The following is a 21,635-nucleotide window of genomic DNA, read 5'->3' on the forward strand; positions in this document are numbered from 1 at the left end:
ACTGAGCTTCCACAACCCTCTGGGGTAGAGACTTCCAAAAATTCACAACCCTCTGAGTAAAGAAATTTCTCTTCATCTCGGTCCTAGGTGGCTTCCCCCTTATTTTGAAATTGTGCCCCCTGGTTCTAGACTCCCCAATTGGTGAAACATCTTACCTGCATCTACCCTGTCTATCCCTTTAAGTATTTTGTAGGTTTCAATGAGATCATCTCTCATTCTCCTAAATTCTAGATAATACAAGGCCGAGTTTCCCCAATCTCTCTTCATAGGACAGTACCACCATCTCAGGAACAAGTCCGGTGAACCTTCGTTGCACTCCCTCTATGGCAATAATATCCTTCCTAAGGTAAAGGGACCAAAACTGCACCATACTCCAGGTGCGGTTTAACCAAGGTTCTATACAATTGAAGCAAGACTTCACTACTCCTGCACTCAAATCCACTTGCAATAAAAGCTAACATACCATTAGCCTTCCCAATTGCTTGCTGCACTTGCATGTTAGCTTTCAGTGACTTATTGACAAGGACACCCAGGTCCCTTTGTACATCTGCACTTTCTAATCTCTTACTATTTAAGAAATACTCTGCATATCTATTTCTCCTACCAAAGTGGATAACCTCAAATTACTAGTTGGAATGTTTGAAGCTAACAGGTTGAAGACGGAGAAGTCAATATTTAAAGCTATTTTAATAGCTATATTTAAATTATAAACACAGGAACGTTTGCTTTGCATCACACCTTACCTGATGTAGGCACAATTTATAGACTTTTCCTCCTGTCACATCACATGGAGGTTGGATCTGTGAAGCTGATCCATCTAGCACATAGGAATATAAAGCGAATAATGAAGAATACAGATGTTCCTGCAAAATATGTACCAGGCGAATATGACAAAAGAGAAGTCAAAGCATATTATCAGCTGTTTGTTTTGGCACTTAGACAGCCACATTCTGAAAATATTTTAGCAAGCAGCCAAAGAACATCTGTCTTTTAGGCTCAAGTTTGATATACTTTCAAATTAAGGCTGTTTGCTAAATGTGAGCATTAGAGAAAGAGTGCTCTGTCATTAAGGAACATTGTGCATCAGTTTATCCTTTCTCCTCACCCAATTTTCTCCATCTTCTCAGTGGAAGCAAGGATCTTGATTATTACTGCCTTAGCCAAGAGCCATTGCAGCTAATTGTCGTGCTCAAACTAGCTGAGACAAGTTTAGTTGGTACAGACCTGCAATCAGCCTTGTTAGAGCTTCATGTCTGTGTGGGATTTTTTTTTAAATTATTTACAGAGGGTAGAACTTTTACCCATTAGGTCATGGATAGCTGTTAATGAAACGAGAGAACGACTACTGCTGTTAACTACAAAACGTTCTTCTCAAAAATCTAAAAAAAAATCTGCTGCCAAAAACAGAGAAAATTCAAAAGGCCACACAAGTTCCAGTGCAATGCACCAATTATATAAATGTAGAATCTGGGTAAAATAGAACGTGCATGCAGTCATGCTTTACAGATGGTTCCACTAACCCAGTACATGTAATATTATACTAGGACCTGCACAGTATCCTCTATATAACACACACTGTCTTCAAATCTCTATCACCCCATCATTGCGGGACATATGTTAACTCTCAATACTACACCTAAAGCTATAGTGGTCTTTTGGCAGATAGCTGTTGGACAGGCAGACAGGAGTTCGGCAAATGTCATTGCTTTTTCGAGAATGACATTTTCCCAGCAGATCGCATTATAGATAGCTTAATGTGAAAACGAACATTGGTTAATAACTTGAAGTTTTTGGCACCCTTCATCACACAGATGTGAAGTGCTAGCTAGATTACAATGGACAGAGCTGAAGGTCAATGCACTGGGACAGAATCAACAGCCCAGTTTAAATCTCTTCATAACTGACAAAACCATGTAAAAACTCTCGAGCTGTTAGGAAGCCAGATGGCACAGATTTGAAATGGACACAAACAAGAAAGTCTTCACTGTCTGATAGTTAATTGGCTTTCAATGTCTAAAAACAAAATACACAGCAATTACTCTACCCAACCTCTGACAATACATAGAGTAACTGGATCTGCCAGAAAATTATCATTGTTAACGGTTTCAGCCATTATTACAGTGTGCAACAAAATCAACATTTTTGGACACAAATATTAAGCTATCAAATCGATTGCTTCCTTTGATCCATAAAAGTGAAACCTCAGCAATTTTATCAAACTATCTTAGAGAACTGAGTTTCAGGCAACAGTAAACCTCACAGACAGTGATTTTGAAACAAAAAAGTTAAAACTTGGCTTATGATTAAATGGCATGAAAGCAATTGTTGACATCATGGCCTATAAAACTTCCCTTTTTGTAAGTGCAACAGAATCTTATCCAATTTTTATTTCGCATATGAAGATTTACAAAGTCATTAATTCTTACAAGGATTATCAGAACAGAGCAACTTATGAATTATGTTCTGGGAAGAAATTAGGGCAAGAATGCACTGAACAAAAGGAGAGCTGTTTTTTTACGTTATGAATACTGAAGTACCAAGAGTTATGTAGGTTTATCTCAAGTGTGAAAGTGCCATGAATAATTTTACTTGGTCAGGTATGGATATAATGCATCAGAAGAACACAAAAAAAGGATTGGCTTATTGAGGTTCTCCCTCCATCTGACCTTAGAGGGAGTACAGCGTAGATTTACCAGAATTATATTTGGATTTCAAAGGTTAAAACATGAGGAGAGACTAAACAAACTAGGGCTGTACTCCTGAGAATTTAGAACCTTAAGCAGTAGTTTGATTTAAACTTTCAAGATATTAAGGGAACCAAATAAGGTAAACAGACGAACTATTGCTGTTGGTGGGGAATCTCGGACTAGGGGCATAGTCTAAAAATTAGAGTCAGAACTTTCAGGAGTGAAATTAGGAAACACTTCTACACACAATTGGGTGGTAGAAGTTTGGAACACTCTTCTGCAAACAGCAATTGGTGCTAGATTGGAGATTGTTAGATTTTTGTTAACCAAAGGTATTAAGGGATATGAGGCAAATGCGGATATACAGAGTTTTATTTTTATTTTTAGAGATACAGCACTGAAACAGGCCCTTCGGCCCACCGAGTCTGTGCCGACCAACAACCACCCATTTATACTAATCCTACATTAACCCGATATTCTCTACCACGTCCCCACCATTCTCCTACCACCTACCTACACTAGGGGCAATTTACAATGGCCAATTTACCTATCAACCTGCAAGTCTTTGGAGGTGGGAGGAAACCGGAGCACCCGGCGGAAACCCATGCAGACACAGGGAGAACTTGCAAACTCCGCACAGGCAGTACCCAGAACTGAACCCGGGTCGCTGGAGCTGTAAGGCTGCGGTGCTTACCACTGTGCCACTGGTCAGCCATGATCTCATTGAATGGTGTGGAACAGGCTCAAAAGCTACATGACCTACTGCTGTTCCCATGGTGCTCTTTGTGGACTGCACTCCACCTATTTAATTTGATGGAAAGCTCTCTGCAAATATACAATGATTCCCTAGGGTAATTAACTTATACTTACCTGTCCCCATAATTTAACCATTTAACCTTGCTGGTTGCATTCCAGATGCCACCACTCAAGCTCTCCTCATCTCCCGTAACAATCTGTCAAGTTCCTGATCATCTCAACCTCCGCTTTTAATCCACTCCAAACCAAATATTGAACGGAGAGAATCAGGTTTTCTGATTCAGCAGACCCATAAATAAGTTTTGATTGTACTTTTACCATGGTCTTCTTATTCACATCACTGTGATTCTGCTTCACATTCTAGGGCTCTTAGAACCTCAAACAAGCACAAATTTTTTTAATTCATCCATGGGATGTGGGTGCCACGGGTAAGTCCAGCATTCATTGCCCACCTCTAAAATTATCTTCGAGAAGGTGATGGTGAGCTACCTTTTTGAACCATTGCAGTCCACATGGGGACTTTACCACACAAAAGAGTGAACCTTGGCAGAGTGCAGTGCTGTTTTTGATGTCATTTACAGATTTTATGGAGGAAACTAAAAGATAAGTGGTAAAAGTTCTTTAAAATCAGTATTAAGTGACTTTCACCAATAAATTTCCATTTTTAGGTGGTGAATCTGTGAAAACTAATTTCCTGTCAAATTCAAGCAGACTGAAATTATCCATAATTTATTTTTGCGAATAACCAAGTCCAGAGATTTATGCATATCAGATCCATCGGGCTGGATTTTATTAGTGCGGTGGTGGCTTTCTAACATGGAAGTGCCACCGCACAGCTCCCGTGATATTACACGCGGGGGCTGATTTAAATTGGGGGGGGGGGGGGGGGGGGGTGGGGCGGCAGGCGGCCCTGACGAAATAGAGGGGGCCTCCAGCAACGGCGCCCGGCATCACCCCACAGATGCCATTTTTAAAGGGCTTTAAGCCCTTCGCAGAGGTTTAAATTTTTAAAGTTACAGTTGTCCTGATTTTTTTTTAAAAATAAACAATTATGATATGGAGGCCCTTCCCCAACCCCCCCCATAGTCTTTTAATTGGCCTTTATTGACAAAACTTACTTTATTCACTACCTGAACCTTCCCCCTAGAAGTGGTTTTCTCTGGTGTACCGAAAACACACCTCTTACAAGAAGTTTTGGACAATAGGGGCTATATGGACAGAACAGACTCAGACCCATGTTTTTGGATTTAAAATATGATTCATGGAAATGGCCAGAAAGCTGGTACGACACCCCCTAACCTTCTTACAATTGCCCTTCAACCTCTTCCCACCATCCCCACAGCCAATTAAAATTGTTCTTCCGGCTCCCCTACCCCTCCCGCCCTGAAAATTTTATTCCTCCCCCTCCCCACCAGGTTCTCACCTTGGAACTCCATACAGAGTTCAGAAGGCAGGCGAGCTATGTTCGGTGGCGGAAAATCAGGGTGGGACAGCCGCTGCCTGCTGGTAGGTCAATTTACATCTCAATTATTCTTCATTTAAATATTTAGATGAAGATGGCAGGGGCCACACCGAGGTTCCCCCCCCCGGGTAATATGCAGCAGGCCCTTCTAGACATCGGGGATCAAGGTGGGCCTCTCCCCACTGAATTCTACGGTCCCCCTGCTATGACCTACGGCGTCGAGGGGCTGGTAAAATTCAGCCCATAATGTCAGAGTGTATGTTGAAGGGCCTTGATAATTATTACAGCCAGCTTTGTAACAATATGATCAGCATGTAATATTACATTCATAATATATACTGCAAAATTAAATTTTAGCATCAACCCCTTCACATTTCTGTCGGACTTTCAAAATATTTGTGCTTCACAATACTATGGTGGTGACATGCTACTTTGAATGTTAATTTTAGCAGTCAACAGCTTGCAGCACACAATTCACTCAAATACTAAACGTATTCTGCAGTTAAAATAGTTTGACAATATTAAATATTATGGAAATTTACATTGCTTTTGGAACACCATTCAGGCCTGCAAAAGTGATGCCTGAGGAGCAAATAATTGTGGGTTGTCATTTAGTTTAACTGCACCTGGCTAGATGCTTGCTCGGTTGAGATTTAGTGATGTTAAAATAAAAATCAGATTTTTTTTTAAAAAAACACTTTTCTCCAAATTTACCCTGATTTTTCATGCTCTAATTTCCACTTTGAAACGGTTAGTTGTTGAAGTTGAAAATAAGGTCCGAAAAAATCCCCCCAAAACACACGAGTTTTTAAAACCAGCAATAAAACTGCCTTTAAAAAGGTCCTTACATGTATTTAAATAAATATCTAAACTATGACTACATCTAGACTTGCAGCACCATTTATTCCAAAACAGAAATATTCCTCCCACAAGCTACCATAATTACTAAATATGGCCAGAATGAAATGTTGCTCCAACCCTGAACTTTAAAGAATTATAGTCAGGGGAAGCCAGCGCAAAGACAAAATATGTCATGTTCTCAATGATTGCTCTTCTGATACAGCACAAAGTCAGTGAAGGTGATTTGATTTCAAGTTGTCACTGTAATGTGAACGTTCCCTGTCGCAGGGCCTGATCCAATCGCAGGGATTCAACTTCAGTGCAATAAATAATGCATTAGTTGAAGCATTCAAAATTAAATTGCACAGATTCTCCATTCTGCTTGGAACAGCAAAATACTAGTTTGAGGTAAAAAAAAAAAAAATGAAATGGCTAGAGTACATTCTGAAGCAGGATGTGGTAGAGCTGGATAGGCTGAACTTTCTAGTTTCATGTTTTCTTTTATACAGATGACTTACCTTGGAGTCACTGGGATGAAATGGAATGTCACATGACACTAGCAAGTTTTTTAGTTCCGCTTCACTGTAGGAGTTGAGCTCCTCTGCTTTGAAAACCTCATCATGCAACAGTCTCACCAGTGCTCTTGGATTTCCTGTTGAAAGTAGGAATGGCATGTAATTCATTCTGGGTCAAGCACACCAAATAAGACACCATATGATCCAGATGAAGTGAAATATCTATATTTAAAGAATTCTATCTTTAGATCTTTTCTTTAAAAAGGAGAAATAAAATGATTGGCATCTTTATTTTAACCATATTAGTGTTGTATATATTGTAGAAGCGATGATCTTTTTGGCCAGCTGTGCAGATCATGGTGGACAACTAGTATTTATAAAGCTCCTTTACTGTGGCAAAACATCCGATGAACAGTGAGGCCTTGTGCACTCCATATAGCTAACACAATATTCAAAATGACAGATTAATGATTACGTTACAATCAAAAACAGATTGTCCAGCAATAATTCAAAGTTAGTTACTTTGAATTAAAACTGCATACTGACTATGAACTAAAATCAAATATTGGTGGCTGCTAGGAATATATCAGGACACTCCATCTAATTTTTGCTCCACTCCCACCCCAGGAAGGAAATCAGAAATTCCTGACCCTCTGGTCAGTGCATCCTTGTGGTCCTTAGTCAAGATCAGAAACTTGTGTGGAGAAACAGCAGACTCACACCCACACAGAAATTGTGTCTTACCAGCAACTGGCTGTGGCTGAGGGTTTTTATCTTTCTCACTATTAACTACAACAGATGCCCTCAGGAGTGGCGGAATGAATGGAGCAATTATGGAGGCATCAAATTTTGTAATTGGGATACTGGATGGAAATACTGCTTGCTCTATGGCTTCATTCTCCATTGTGGACCAAAAATCCTCCACGTTTACTTCATCTGAGGTAGGAAAATCAGGCCACGTAAACTGGAAAAGAGGTTAGAAGAAAAATGAGACACACACATGAAAAGGCAATGCAGTAGTGTACTTGGTTAATGCTGCACGCTATGCGTTCCCCAAATGCTGTAATGTGCACCAACAGGGGAAAAAAAATTAAGCGCAAAGGTTCAGCGTCAGAGGAGAGTTACCCCACGACTCGGTGCATAAATGCACAGTTGCTGGTACTGAGTTGCACAGATCAGGAAGATATTAGGTTCACTCCCCAATGTGCAATGTTTTGGTTGATATCAGGCTGGAGCAAGACAATGGGTCTCAGTCCCTGAGCTATGAAGTCAGAAAAAAATAGCAGCCAGGGTTGCCACTGCACAGCATCACCCAGAAAGTGGACAACTGAAGACAGGATTTATCTCTTTTGTGATGTGATCCATGTTAAGATAGGTTACCTGCCTGAACATTTAGCCTGGAATTTGTACAAGGAAAAAGAATGTTATGAAACAGTAGACAAAAACATGGTCAATAAAAATGAGAAGTTGAGATATTATCTATCAAGAGGAGGAAGTGCAATTAAGCGTAACTTAAAAACAATGTCACGACCAATGCTTATGCTATAATTAAATGGCCTCCACCGAAATTAACAGTATCTCCATTAATATCCAATTATTTTGTCACCGTAGCTGATATTCTAACCGCTGAAACTTGTGCATTTGGATTATGACAAAGAGAAACAAAACGTATTGAAAGACCAGAATTTAGGCAGTTATGGCATTTCTAACATGGCAGGTTCATATTGCTTCTGCAATAAAGGTGTTTTACTGAGGTAAGTCAAATCTGGAGACGGCAAAAGAAAAATAATTCACTTGATCAATCGCTCAACAAAATCTTATGCAAATCAGTGATTATATATGATAAATATCAGGAATGATTGCAAGGCAATGATCTGAACATGGGCTTTAGATGACTGCCAGGCCAACCAGAGGAAGTTAATCAATATTAATGGAACACAAAGACAAGTTGGCTCAACCAATTAATCAGGTTATGCAGAAAACTTCTAAAATCTGAATGGTCAAGTCACTAATGTTTAAACATACCTCAACATTTTTCAGTGCAAGAATATTCTCAGGGCTTCTCTGCGCTACCTCTAGCTTGGGTGCTATTCCACAGATTCCACATATCATGTCATTGTAGTCACGGATGGTGAGGGACTCAAATGCCCAATAACCATTCCATAGAAGCTCTTGAAGCTGATTCAACTGCTCTTCACTCAAGATTTTCTCTGGAAAACAAATCAGTTCACTTATGAGACGACAGCCCCAATTTTCAGCTGGGGTGAGGGGTCAACATGGGAGAGGCGGGGTGAACCAACTCATTGACATGGGGCCAAGCCATTTTAACGCCAAAACCTCATTGCCATATTCCAGGCCTCAACTCCTGCCCGAAGCTGGCAGGAATGAACTGGAGGCCACTGGGCAGAAAGGAACAAGCAAGGCAAGAGGCTGCCGTCAGGGATCTGTGGGAGTATTTCCTGACAGCCAAGTAAGTGTGGCAGGAAGGGAAGCCCAGGACAGAAGAGGTCCAAGTCTCCTTCGTTAACATGAGCCTTGGCTACAATATCCTCATCGATAGGGAAGCTCTTCAACGAAACAGACTGGAATGCAGCAAACCACTGATTTTCTCCTAGATTCCTCTATCGCTTACAAGTATTGTCTATAACCTATAGCAAAGCTTGAGAATTTTTCTTAAATTAAAAATATATTTAAAAACACTCCATTTTAGGATTTGATTAAATGAAGGTTATCCATTGCTTAATTCTTTGCAAATGCTGATTGGAATTCTCTTATTTTTTCAAGAATTCATGTATTAAACTGTTAACTGCATCTCTACAACTAAGCACATTTCCCTTTCAGTGCTGAAAAATGCTTTAAACCATGTTAAAACAGCTGTCTCTTAGTTAAAGCACCAAATCTAACAACACCATGTGTTAACTTGAAGTTGGGGGTAACTAGGCATGTTAGCTCATGTCTTGCTGAGGTTAGGTCATCCATATAACACTTAACCACACTATTCTGTAACCTCATTTCAGTTAACCCAAATATTATTGGGAGATTAAGTTGAAACATTAATTAGGATATCAAACTTTTTTTTAAAAACGACAAAAGTACAAACATAATTTCTACAATAAAGGAACACTGAACATGAGAATTACTCTTACATATCTAACATAAACTTCACATGCAAAATTAAGTTCCGGAACTGGTGGCCAGATGCACAGCACGGTACTGATGTACAATGCTACAATGTTAAAATTTACCAAAATGTTTAAGTAATAAAATTACATTCAACCAGAACTGCCACATATATCTTCAGACGTATGGTATCATAGGTTTGGAATGGGTTTGCTCCAAAATTTCACATAAATTAGGATTATGCGACAAGTCCATTGAATTCACTTTAACCAAAGAAAAAGTGCAAGGAGCAGCAGATCAGAAGTACTGCAAGTTGAACCAGATCCCACTGCTGTTAAATAATACAACTGAGTCATGGTAAATAGTTATTTTCCAGACTGGAAGATAGTAGACAATGGTGTTTCTCAAGGTTCAGTGCTAGGACTACTGCTTTTTTTGATTATATATAAATGACTTGGATATTGGAATAGAGAGCAAAATTTGCCGGTGATACCAAACTTGGAGGTGTGGCAGACAGTGAGGATGATACCAATTGACTGCAACAGGACAAAGAGAGGCTAGCAGAATAGGCACACAAGTGACAGATGGAATTTAATACAGAGAAGTGTGAGGTGATGTATTTTGGCAGAAGGGATAGGGAGAGGCAATACAGACGAAATCATACAATTCTTAAGAGTGTAAAGGGACAGAGGGAAATGGGGATTCATGTGCATAGATCTTTGAAGGTGGCAGGACATATTAATAGAGTAGTTAACAAAGCATATGGGATTCTGGGCTTTGTAAATAGAGGTATTGAGTTCAAAAGCAGGGAAGTTATGCTGAACCTTATGCTTTATAGTTGGGCCACAACTAGATTTTGTCCAGTTCAGGTTACCACACTTTAGGAAGGATGTGAGATCCTTGAAAGGGTGCAGAGGGAATTTATCAAAATGGTTCCAGGATGATGGATTTTAGCTCCAAGGTTAGGTTGGAAAAGCTGGGGTTGTTCTCCTTGGAGCAAAAAGGTGGGGGGGGGGGGGCGGGAAAGAGATATAAGGAAGAACCTCTTTATGCAGCAAGTGGTAATGGCTTGGAACTCGCTGCCTACGAGTGTGGTGGAAGCAGAGACGATGAATAGTTTCAAATGAAAACTAGATGGGCACTTGAGGGAAATAAGCTTGCAGGGCTACGGGGATAGAGTGGGGGAATTGCTCTACGGACAGCCAGCAGAGAGTCAATGGGCTGAATGGCCTCCTTCTGTGTCATTATGACTCTATGATTGAAGACTGCTTCATCAGCAAATGGAGTCAAAGCTCCATGGCTCCAGCAGGAGAAAACAAGTTCTTGCCAATAAAAAACAGACATGTCCATAGGTGTTATCTTTATTAACTTGTGCGAGAAAGGTAAAGTAGTCAAGAAAAAGACAGCTGGAGCTTCAACTTTATACTCTGTAGAAGCTTAAGCTGTCAATGGATGCTCACCCTACGAGGCTGTGACATGCTCACTCCAGGGCAGTCCCCAACACCACCTTGCAGCTCGCTGTACAGGAAGCTATCTAACAACCAGGCTTGGGAAAAAGGTGGTAATTTAGCTGAAGAAAGTTAAAACAAAATCTAGAAATGAGGAGTAAGGTGACACAAACAGAACTTTTGCTTTAAGCACCAGTTGTGGCTCTATCAGTAGCGTTCTCGCCTATGACTCAGTAGGTTCTGCATTAAAGTCTCAGATTTAAAGTCCCTTCCAGAAACTTGCGTACATAATCCAGGCCATTACTCCAGTGCAGTACTGAGAAAGTGCTGCACTGTCAGAGGTGCTTTCTTTCAGATGAGATGTTAAATTGAGGCCACGTCTGCCCTCTGAGGTGGATGTAAAAGATCCCAAAACACTATTTTGAAGAAAAGCAGGGGAGTTCTTCCAAGTCAAAATTTATCTCTCAATCAACAGCACTTAAAAAAAATCTGGTTATCACATTGCTGTTTTCTGGGAACTTGCTGCATGCAAATCAGTTGCTGCATTTCCGACATCACAACAGTGACTGCACTTCAAAAAATACTTAACTGGCTGTGAAGCGCTTGGTGGGACGCTGTGAGATTGTGAAAGGTGTTATACAAGTGCAAAAATTAGCAGCCATAAGATAAAGATAATCACTAATAAATCCAATAGAGAATTCAGGAGAAATTTCTTTACCCAAATAATAGTTAGAACGTGGAATGTGCTACTACAAGGAGTTGCTGAGGCAAATAGCATTAATGCATTTAAGGCAAAGCTAGATGAGCAGGAGGGAGAAAGGAATAGAAGGGCATGCTGATAGGGGAGGAGGCCCATGTGGAGCATAAACGTTGACATAAGCCAGTTGGGCCAAATGGCCTGTTTCTGGGCTGCAGGTTCAATGTAACACACACCAGTTATCTCTTAAATGTAGCTCAACAAGTTTTATGTTCAGCTGTTAACTGGAAATATTGTTTATGGACCAGTCATGTGGGAAATAATAAAATTAAAAGCCCAGTTTACTGCATCTGGTTGGCCAAAAACATTCAAGCTTGAAACTTATGATCCCCAAATTTCTAGAAGGTACCATTTAAAGAAGTCAAGAATCAAATGATTCTCCTCCACTACAGGACTTTTTGAAATAGTTTTCATTTTGTAGACATGACGCATTAAAAATCAACATAACTCAGTTTAAACACATCAACTGATCATATCGGTCTTGGTCAAAGTCAGGATAGTATTAGAATTTTAAATACAGGATTAAAAATTCAGCACCTGATTTTAAGAAAGCAGATTGTTCTCAAAAATGTCTTCAAACAGTGGTCAGAAGTACGTCCATATTTTTATTTAAAAAGTACTGTATGTTGCTTATGAGGGATGTCACCAGCCAAGAATAGAACACTTCTCTACGCTTCACATCAATATCAATATGCCTAATTCATAAGAGCTAGATCCAGAACAAAACTCTCAAATCTACCAACATGCCTCAATCTTGGATGACCACCACCTAAATGCAGCCTGACTTTTCCATTTCTAAACCAACTATCCTTGTAATCCATCTGTAAGAAATTTCCAATTTAGTGCTAATTTAAGGATCATCTATCATTGTACCCCTTCAGCCATTGTGAAATGGAAAGATATAAAAGCAAAGAGGAGAAAGGGGGAGAGAAAAAGAAAAGAAATTGAAAGCAATAAAAAGCCCAATTTGTAAGACTTTGCAGCAGATTTGATCAGCAATAATATCACATCGTTATTTCAGCTAGGTAAAAAAACTCAGCTTATTGAACGGCTACGATAGATTTCCCCTCATCTTTTTGTCACACGCATGAAATGTTCACTTTGGTGATATCCTATAACTATACTTGTGGCAGTTGTAGATCTCTTCTTCCAACCCGAATCCATTAGCCCAGTGGTTCTCAAACTTTGCAGAGACCTGCCAGGGGTTCTGCAGCACAGGGCTGGCATTAAGGGTAGGCAGCTGCCCTGTATGCCATGCTCAAGAGTAAGCAAGTGATCGCCAGCCGGAGGCACGCTCTGCTTTCCCCCATGATCCTGTTCTCCCTCTGTTCCTGTAGTGCTCTCTCCTTGCTTTGCTCCCTGACATCTCCATGCTTCTACTCTCTCCAACTTCCTGCTTCTCCCCACCAGACTTCTGCTCTCCTAGTACTTAGTTTGTGCTCTGCTCTCCCTATGCTCCTGCCAAGAATAGACAGGCTCTGCAGTGAGAAGCAGGCTCATTGGTACCTGTAAGTAAATACTTGCGTTAAAAGCATTATTAAAACATTCTTTACATGCAGCTCTTACATATTATGATCATATAATATGATTTAGATGGGGGAAAGCCATGATTACTAATCCATTTGAAAAAGGGTCCTTCAACCAAAAAAGTTTGAGAACCAGTACACTAGCCTGCAGATTTATATAACCTCACAATGTTGTAATCAAGTTATGTGTAAAGCTGTAATTTTCTTGTAACAAAAATAAACTTTATTTTCATTATTTTTCAGCATTACTCTAACCTTTCAGTATCCAAATTATTTGCACTTCCATCAGTTTGCCTACTGAATACTTTACACGAGTACACAGAACACAAAGCTATCAAAAGCTACCATCATGCTTTCAAAAAGATTTCACAAGTTTTGTCCAGGAACTGCAAACAAAAATTGGCACACAGCCCGAGTGGCCTGAGAATTAAAGTGGAATTCCACAGTAAGTAATTTACACAAAATAAAGCTAGTGCTATTACTTCTGTAGCTCACAAAACATCTCCCATAGCAAGAAAATAGTACAAGATTACAATGTTGCAACATAAAACCAGGTCATGAATCAGGTTACCACAATCCTCTGGTTATCTTTCAACAATGGAATCAAGACCACCTGAAGCCAATGCACACAAAAAATATTAAACCTACCTGTGAATTTTTGAACAGAGTTCAATATGGGAGTGGTCACATCCCTCGGATCTTCCCCAAGCTTGATTTGGTTTCTTATTTTAAAGAGCAAGTCCAAACTGACCAAAAGCTTGTTTCCAATATTAAATAAACCTGGAAGAGCAATTATTAATTGCTAAAACTCTTGAATTCTCTGAAGTTTATCATAAAACAGCACCAACATAGATATTTGTCTCTGAAAAATGATAAGTTTTGAAAATTATAACAATAAGCAATATGAACCTGACTCGCCCAGAGGTACAAACCAAGAGTGCATCAAAAGTAATGAAATTTAGATTGGGTGATGACGACATTGATCTGTCTATGCTGTTCTTCAATGAGATTGTCAGAGTCCTTGAGACAAGTCCTTCCTTCAGGAAAACAGTGTTAATCTGGAAACTTGGGGGTGTGGAAGATGGAAACTTAACAATAAAGTTTACCTTCGTTAGGTTCTTTCTCTAGTCATCACAACTTTGAGTGATTCTTGTGGCATTACACACACGGCGTCAAGACCAAGTGTAATCTTTAAATGTAGTAGGGTCACAGGGAAGAGGATAGAGAGACAGGATCCCAGACATAATTAATTCCCTATCTTAAAGTCATATATTCTGTGCTTATTCTTAAGTTACCAAATATTTAAATATTTGCCAAGTCCATATTTAAAATGGAAACCATCTATGTAAATTTGCCATGCTATAATTAAACCCGTCTGCCAGTGGTAGTACTGTAGCAAGATGTAATTTCTGGGTCACCACTTTACACAAGCAGTTTCCACTATAAACGTTGACATGAGAGTTTGATCGAAAAAGTGGGCAGAAAGCATGAGTCGATGCAAGATATTTAATACATTAAGTTGTTGAAAACACAAAGTTACTCTTACATAAAGAAATTATGGGGTTGTGAACATAGTCCACTGGCAGCCATCTTCATTTTAAAAGTCTTTTGTTGCCTGAAATGAGCTTGGACAAACCCTTTACTTCTTTCCAAAGTAAACATTTCACATATTTTGTTCTGCTTGTCACAACCACCACTGAAGCCCTTTACCAGAAACATACTGACTATACCAGTGCTTCCCTTTGTATGTGGAAGTACAGGTACAAAAGATGTATTCATGAAGAAATCTCTGAATACGGTGTGTTTTTTAAACAATCATTTTCAAAATATTCCCCCCCCCCCCACAACTCACGAGGGTAAAAACAGTAAATGGTGTTTAGTAATTGAAGATTTAACATGCCTAATAAATTAAAATGACCTATGCAACTGTTATGCTGTAATTAAACCTTCCATGGTGCTGCTGCAGCATTACAACTGTCAGGAGGATGCAACTAAAGTGTGACAAGTTTAGATAACAACTTGCATTTACAGGGCACCTTTAATGTAGTAAAATGTCCCAAGATGCTAACAGTTTCAATATAAAAGTGAACATAGAAATTTGTAATGGAAACATAAAAATAAGCACGGAACGGTTGACTTTCAAGCGGAAAGGGTATTACACCTTCTCACCCTGGTGTAATTTGTCTCCTGCCCCTTTCTTCACCCAAAGACTATTGTTGTTCTTGACTCCTTGGAGGCTGACTGGTCAATTTACGTACCACACAAATCAACTCAGTGGCAAGATTCAGGAATTGGCTGAAGACTGTGAAACAAACAAATCAGAGCAGCTCTCTGAACTTTGAGCGAGAGAGCCAGCCTGAGGCAAAGAGAGCAATTTCAACAAAACAAAGATAAAAGCAAAGGGAGACTTGGAGAGTTGCTGACTGAAGCAGAGGTCATGTCAATATTTAAGAATAGGTTAGACAGATGGGTGAAGGAAAGCAAGATAAAAGGATATGGAAACTGGGCAGGCACATGGATTAAATTTAATTTGTAGAGGATGAATCCCAACACAGACTGGTTGGGTTGAATGAACTTTTTCAGTGTTGCAATTTCTCTGCAATCTAATCTATGTAAACGGGCTGCATTTTAAGAGTCCGCCGCTGAAGTAGGCGGTGGACTTATTAAAAAAAAATGCAGCCCGCCCGCACAGGCGCCGCGTCACAGAGCTGCTGCGATTTCAAACGCGGTGGCTCATTTGCATGGCTGCGGCGCCCACCCCCCCACGATGGCGTGGAGGGGTGGGCAAGCTGTCACCGGCAACGGCGTCCGGCGCCATTTTTAAAGGGCTGACAGACCTCAATAGACATTTAAAATTTAAAGGGGCAGGTAAGTTAAATTTCCGTAAAACAGAATTAAATGACCTTTACACGAGTTTTCCCACCCCAGCCCCCCATGGCATTTCCAATCATTCGCGCCCTTTTTCCCCTCCAGAATTCAAATATTGAGAATTTGACCTTTTCCCCCGCCTGAGGTTCGGCAACTGTGCCCTTTATTCCTTCCCATCACTGCACCATCCCCCCCCAACCGACCAATCTGCATCGTTGTTACCCCGCAACCCCCCTTCCCACCCAGAGAAAAAATCCTCCTTCTGCCCTCATGTTGTGCCACGTCCCCTGAATGGGGATTCGAAGGCACGGTATTGTCGGCCACCCGAATGAAGATCGGTGCGGTGATTAAGGTGTTGACGGGACCCTCGTTAAATCAGGTATGTAAATTAGTTTACATATTGAAGTGAGGGTCCCGTTGCCGAGTGGCATGGCAACTGCCACGAGGCCTGGCTGCCGAGATCGGCACGGGCCTGCCGCTGTCAGGCCTCTTCATTGCCTGCCCCCACCCCCTGCCACTTTTCCCAACTGTGGAGGGGCTTTAAAATCCAGCCCAAGGGAGAGGAGGGAGAATGAAAGCAAAATAAAAAGCAACAGACAGAAATAAAATATAAAAGATCATTGAAGACAGTAACGGAACCGAAAGGGAGAGACAGACTGCACGTAAGTGGAGGCATGGTGCCAGCTTGGTTCAGTAATAGCACTCTCATCTGAAAGTCAGCAGGTTATCGTTTCAAGCCTTGTTCCAGGACTTGAACCCAGAATCGAGGCTGACACTTTAATGCAATACAGGAGGAGTCAGATGAGACAATAAACCAAAGTCCTGCAAAACAACAGTGACTACATTTAAAAAGTAATTCATTGCCTGAAAAGCATTTTGGGATATCCTGAGCTTGTGAAAATTGTTATATAAATGCCATACCCTAAATAAGTATTTTTCCATAATACATATGTACATGCACCATGTACAACTGAAATGGTGTTTATAATAGAAAATTAAGGATAAATTTAGTACATAAAACAAAAATCTAGAACAGTTATTTACTGTATTGGATTGCTTGCCAATTTCTCCTTCAGCTGATTTGCTTAAAACCGTCAGCGCTGAAAATGTGAAATCAAAAAACAAAAATTGCCAGGTCAATCAGCATCAATGAAAAATAAGGAGGTTGATACTTTAGGTGTACACCCTTCAGCAAAAGAAAAACATAAAATAAGCATTTTTTTCTAAATTTGCAAAGAAATGGAAATAGGAAAGACACTTTCCACTCAGAGTGGCTTAATTACGCTGAATGACCTGCAGTTGGGTGTGGTCACATGTGGCTCTATAACTGCATTGTAACTCACAGAACATGAGTTCAAACCCTAAAACAAGGAAAATCAAGGGCAACACTTGCATATGGACGGGAGCTGCTGAGCAATTGCTCACCCATGAGTTTGGCCCCCCGATGTAAAGCAGTAAATATACAGTCCACTAGACTGGAGAAACTCCATAGATTGGTGGCTCACAAAGGAGGATTATTTGGAGCCCTGGACAATGGTGCGGGATCAAGGTAAATAGGTGCAGCAAGAGGGTACATCTCTACCTGAGCTGATGTCCGTGAAGTTATGAAGTGCAAGACAGTGGGGATTCAAGCAGATTTTCGTCTGAACTATAACCACCTGGAACTGGCTTTCTGTCAACAGCCAGCATTCCTCAGGGCCAGCTACTGAACTAGAACAAAAAAGAAACATGCTTCATCAGCAATTCGAGCTGCATTCTATCAGCATCTACAAGGTTAAGCGATAAAATTCAGACTTACATCACAGGAATGATTAATGTGGCATTTGAATTGAGTATATCTTTTGGGGTGTGGACTGTTTGGAATTCTCGGTTTCTTTCCTATCCCTCAAACAACATACTACTGCTTTGACACAGCAAGGCTGCACGGAACAGGCGCCTATATGAACTAAAAAAAAAACTTCAGTGGCAGTGTTTTATTTTGTATTTACTTCTGCAGCATACGATGAGATGGCCATGAAATAAAAGGATCTTTTTCTGTGTTTTTAGAGTGCAGGAGAGGTTTATTATTCTGCACTTACAATTCAGTTTGATTATGCGCACCATTGTTGTGAACTTATAAGGCCATTAATTCCTGCATACTTCTTCACTGGTCACTAAACCTGGGTAACCTTTGTGTTGACTTTGCCCCTCTCCATGGGGAGGATCTAGCCATTTGCTCATTGCTTCCACAACAACATGGTTGAGGTTGTGAAGAATCACAGATACAAAGCTGCCTTAGCAGTCTAACAGAGCACAATTGATACACTCATGCAGTGCACTAGAAAAATGTGATGTGATTTGAACTCAGGTACCACAGAGATAGCTTAGATTTTAAGTTTGGCAATTTGCCATCTCAAAAATTTATGCCAAATTATGTAGAAAATTGTGTTGTAGCTTGTAATCCTTGCTTCTCCAGCTCAGATCTCAGCTGCTCAGTATTCTGTGTGGGCTCCACATCAGTTGCCATTCTCCCTTCCCCACAAATACACCACTGGAGCACTGACTATAATGGAAAGAGGACAGAACACTTCTCTTTGTTTGCCACCACCATCAGGGGAAAATTTTCGAAAGGCAAGTCACCCTGGGCCATTCTTCCTCAACTACTCCAGGCATTTGCTGATTCAGAGATTGGAAACCAAGGAAACCTGAAGAATGCATTTTTAAATAAAAAGTGAGGGTGGAGCGAGAGAAATCAAAGTACATTTTATGGGAAGTGACAGAGGAGTATTACCTTAAGTGTTTGATACACGTCACAAACATTTGCACTCTTGATGAGCTTCAAATCAACTTCCTGCATTCTTCTTGAATCATATTACAGTCCGAGTACAGTTAAATGAAAAATGCAGTACAAACTAGCAGTTAATAAGCACCAAAGGCTGCATCCAAAAATACTCAGCAAAAGTAATACTCTCTCACTGGACTGGGTTCAACGAAAGTGCATATAGTTATAAAATATGGTAGACATCCAGACAGATCACATAGCTGAAACTGAAGTAGAGAAATGAACCTTAATAGCCTCAACACGGTCATGTTACACTGAATAGAAAGCATACTGCCATCTACTGGTATATGCTTAAAATATCAGAACAATATGGAATAATCTCCAAATGCCATACATTTCTGGCATCCTTTTTTGTTGGAACTGTAAAATAAATATATAGTAATTTTAACAGTTTAAAATAAATATAAAAATCAAGCCTATTTTACATGCATTATTAATGATTCAAGATTATAAAAGTGTATGAGTGTACAGTCTTTCGAACATAGTAAGACAGTTCTGAGCACACAATGCTACTTCAGAGAAGGGCTCATAAAGCGAATACACTATATAAAAATGTAACCATCATCAGTATCATGGTTCAAGTCCATGTGTTTCTATTCCTCTCTTTGTCCATATTGTTTAAACCAGTGAATAGTCATATCACTGGTTGCAGAAACTCTTCCTGACATTGCGTAATTAAATGATTTGAGGTTCTCACAATCACTGAAATGGTTATAGGTTAAATTGGATCTCTACTTAAGGATACTTCAGTGGCTGGTACCGGGGCCCACCTATCCACATTGCCATCCAGGTTAGTCTGAATTCACAGATCTTATTGCTCACAATAGAACAATTCTGGCATGCATGGGGAAACACCCCATCAGTAAGCTTTGGGTGCTGGGGGAGAAACGATAGAGAGAGGAGGGGGCGCGTTGAGAAAAACCACAATTGGCAAGCTCTTCTGCTAAGAAAATTAATATTCTTTGATATATTTTTCTTCACTATGTACAAAAGTACATTGAATAAAAATATTTTCAATACTTCCTTCCCCAGAACATAAGATGTATGTTAGGTCATTATCAAAAATGTAACCAAATTTGATTTAAAAAAAAAATTTACTCAGAAGTTCTTCCTTTTCTCATTTCCTCTTTACCTATGCCTAACCAAGAGGATATCAAGGGTGATTTAATCACAGGCTTCTACAATATCACTCTGACACAGATCAATATGAGTTGTGACAGAGTGGCACATGGTGACTGTTTTGCAAGCTATCCCTTCCTTATGCGGAAGCACTTGGTGGGAAAACAGGCTTATTTTGTGCATTTGCAAACATACTCCCTATTACAAATTTACTGACAACAATCCTTGTAGATTGCAGAGCAACAGAAAGGGCCATACTTTGAAACCTAAGTTTTATTAATATTCCAAAGGTAAATACCATTGAACACTCACTGTTGGTCACTCTTGGGTTGACATACTTCTCCATATTGAATAGTACAGCCTAGACTTGACCATGACAAGTGATGCTTGGGCCAGGTACCAAAGAGAAACGCATCTGCACAACCGCAAGGAGAAGGGAAGAAAATTGTCTAAAAAAGCAACAAAACCATCCATGTGCACATATGCACTGGCAAGTAAGCACAACTGCAAGAAAAAAAAAATCATCTTGCAGGACAGGCTGACCTCTCGCTGAAAGAAGAACCAGATCAGAAGAATATAAGAAATAGGAGTAGGCTATATGGCCTCTCAAGCCTGCTCCACCATTCAAGAAGATCATGGCTGATCTGATTTTGGCCTCAACTCCTCTTTCCTGCCTGTTTCCCATAACCCTAGACACCCTGTAGATCAAAAATCTGTCTATCTCAGCCTTGAATATATTCAATAATTCAGCCTCTACAGCTCTCTGGTGTAAAGAATTCCAAAGATTCATGACCCTCAGAGAAGAAATTTCTCATTTCCGTCCTAAATGGGCAACCCCTTATTCTGAAACTATGCCCCCAAGTTCGAGATTACCTCATGAGGGGAAACATCCTCTCTCAGCAGCTACCCTGTCAAGCCCCCTCAGAGTCTTATATGCTTCAATAAGAGCACCTCTTATTCTTCTAAGCTCCAATGAGTAGAAGCTCAACCTTTCCTGTTAAGATAACCCCAGGAATCAATCTAGTGAGTCCTCTCTGAACTGTATGAGGAGACACAGATTCCTCTGTACTGCAGCATTCTGTAGTCTCTCTCCACTTAATATTTTTCTTTTCTATTCTTCCAACCAAATTATTTTCCACATCATACTCTTCTGCTTTGCCTCAGATACAAAATTAGTTCTTTTCATTTGTATATGAAAAGTTCATTTTAGTTTTTAAGAATTGCACCTCTTCTCAAACAAATGTTGAGCTCTTTGTTTAGAATTGCTGCATTGACCAGTTTTCCTGAATTTGTTGAAATCACTGTACTTGACTTCTTGGTCCAGTACAGTTCAGTAATTGGTTAATGTTAACATAACAGTCCACTTATGCATACATACACAGCGCACCTTCACTGGCCAAAACCTTAAAGGTGCACAAGTGTTCCAAGTACACGCTGTTCTAACAGCATCATGCACTATATTTTGATTTCCATTGTCCTCAATGGTAAAAGAGCCAATTTTGTTGGTCATAAGCTATACACAAGCTGGCTTTATTTTTTTTTCTCCATTCTATAGATTTTCTGAGCAATTTGGTGGTGCAACAGGTAGCACTGTGCTGTTGACTGCTAAGACATGGTTTGTACCTAAAACACTATGTAGTCAGCTCTCAAAACAAGGAGGTCTATCTGCAGGAGCAACTGAGCAGATATGAAAAGAGTGTTTTGACAATAGAAGGA

At 40.0% G+C, this 21,635-nt stretch overlaps 1 protein-coding gene across 4 annotated transcripts in view; it reads right to left on the reverse strand.

Annotated features, from left to right (window-relative positions):
- hmgxb3 (HMG box domain containing 3) overlaps nucleotides 1-21,635 on the reverse strand; it is a 94,471-nt gene that overhangs the window by 9,652 nt on the left and 63,184 nt on the right. For 2 of the 4 annotated variants that reach the window (XM_068043890.1, XM_068043889.1), the window contains exons 15-20: nucleotides 17,562-17,689; nucleotides 13,760-13,891; nucleotides 8,286-8,470; nucleotides 7,005-7,224; nucleotides 6,264-6,397; nucleotides 744-863 (exon numbers count right to left, since the gene is read on the reverse strand). In XM_068043890.1, coding sequence (XP_067899991.1) covers nucleotides 744-863; nucleotides 6,264-6,397; nucleotides 7,005-7,224; nucleotides 8,286-8,470; nucleotides 13,760-13,891; nucleotides 17,562-17,689 — 919 coding nt within the window. The remainder of the gene's footprint in view (nucleotides 1-743; nucleotides 864-6,263; nucleotides 6,398-7,004; nucleotides 7,225-8,285; nucleotides 8,471-13,759; nucleotides 13,892-17,561; nucleotides 17,690-21,635) is intronic. The other 2 variants (XM_068043892.1, XM_068043891.1) reach the window with 2 other exon arrangements.

Source organism: Heterodontus francisci, chromosome 12 (assembly GCF_036365525.1).
Source record: "Heterodontus francisci isolate sHetFra1 chromosome 12, sHetFra1.hap1, whole genome shotgun sequence".
Lineage (NCBI taxonomy): Eukaryota > Metazoa > Chordata > Chondrichthyes > Heterodontiformes > Heterodontidae > Heterodontus > Heterodontus francisci.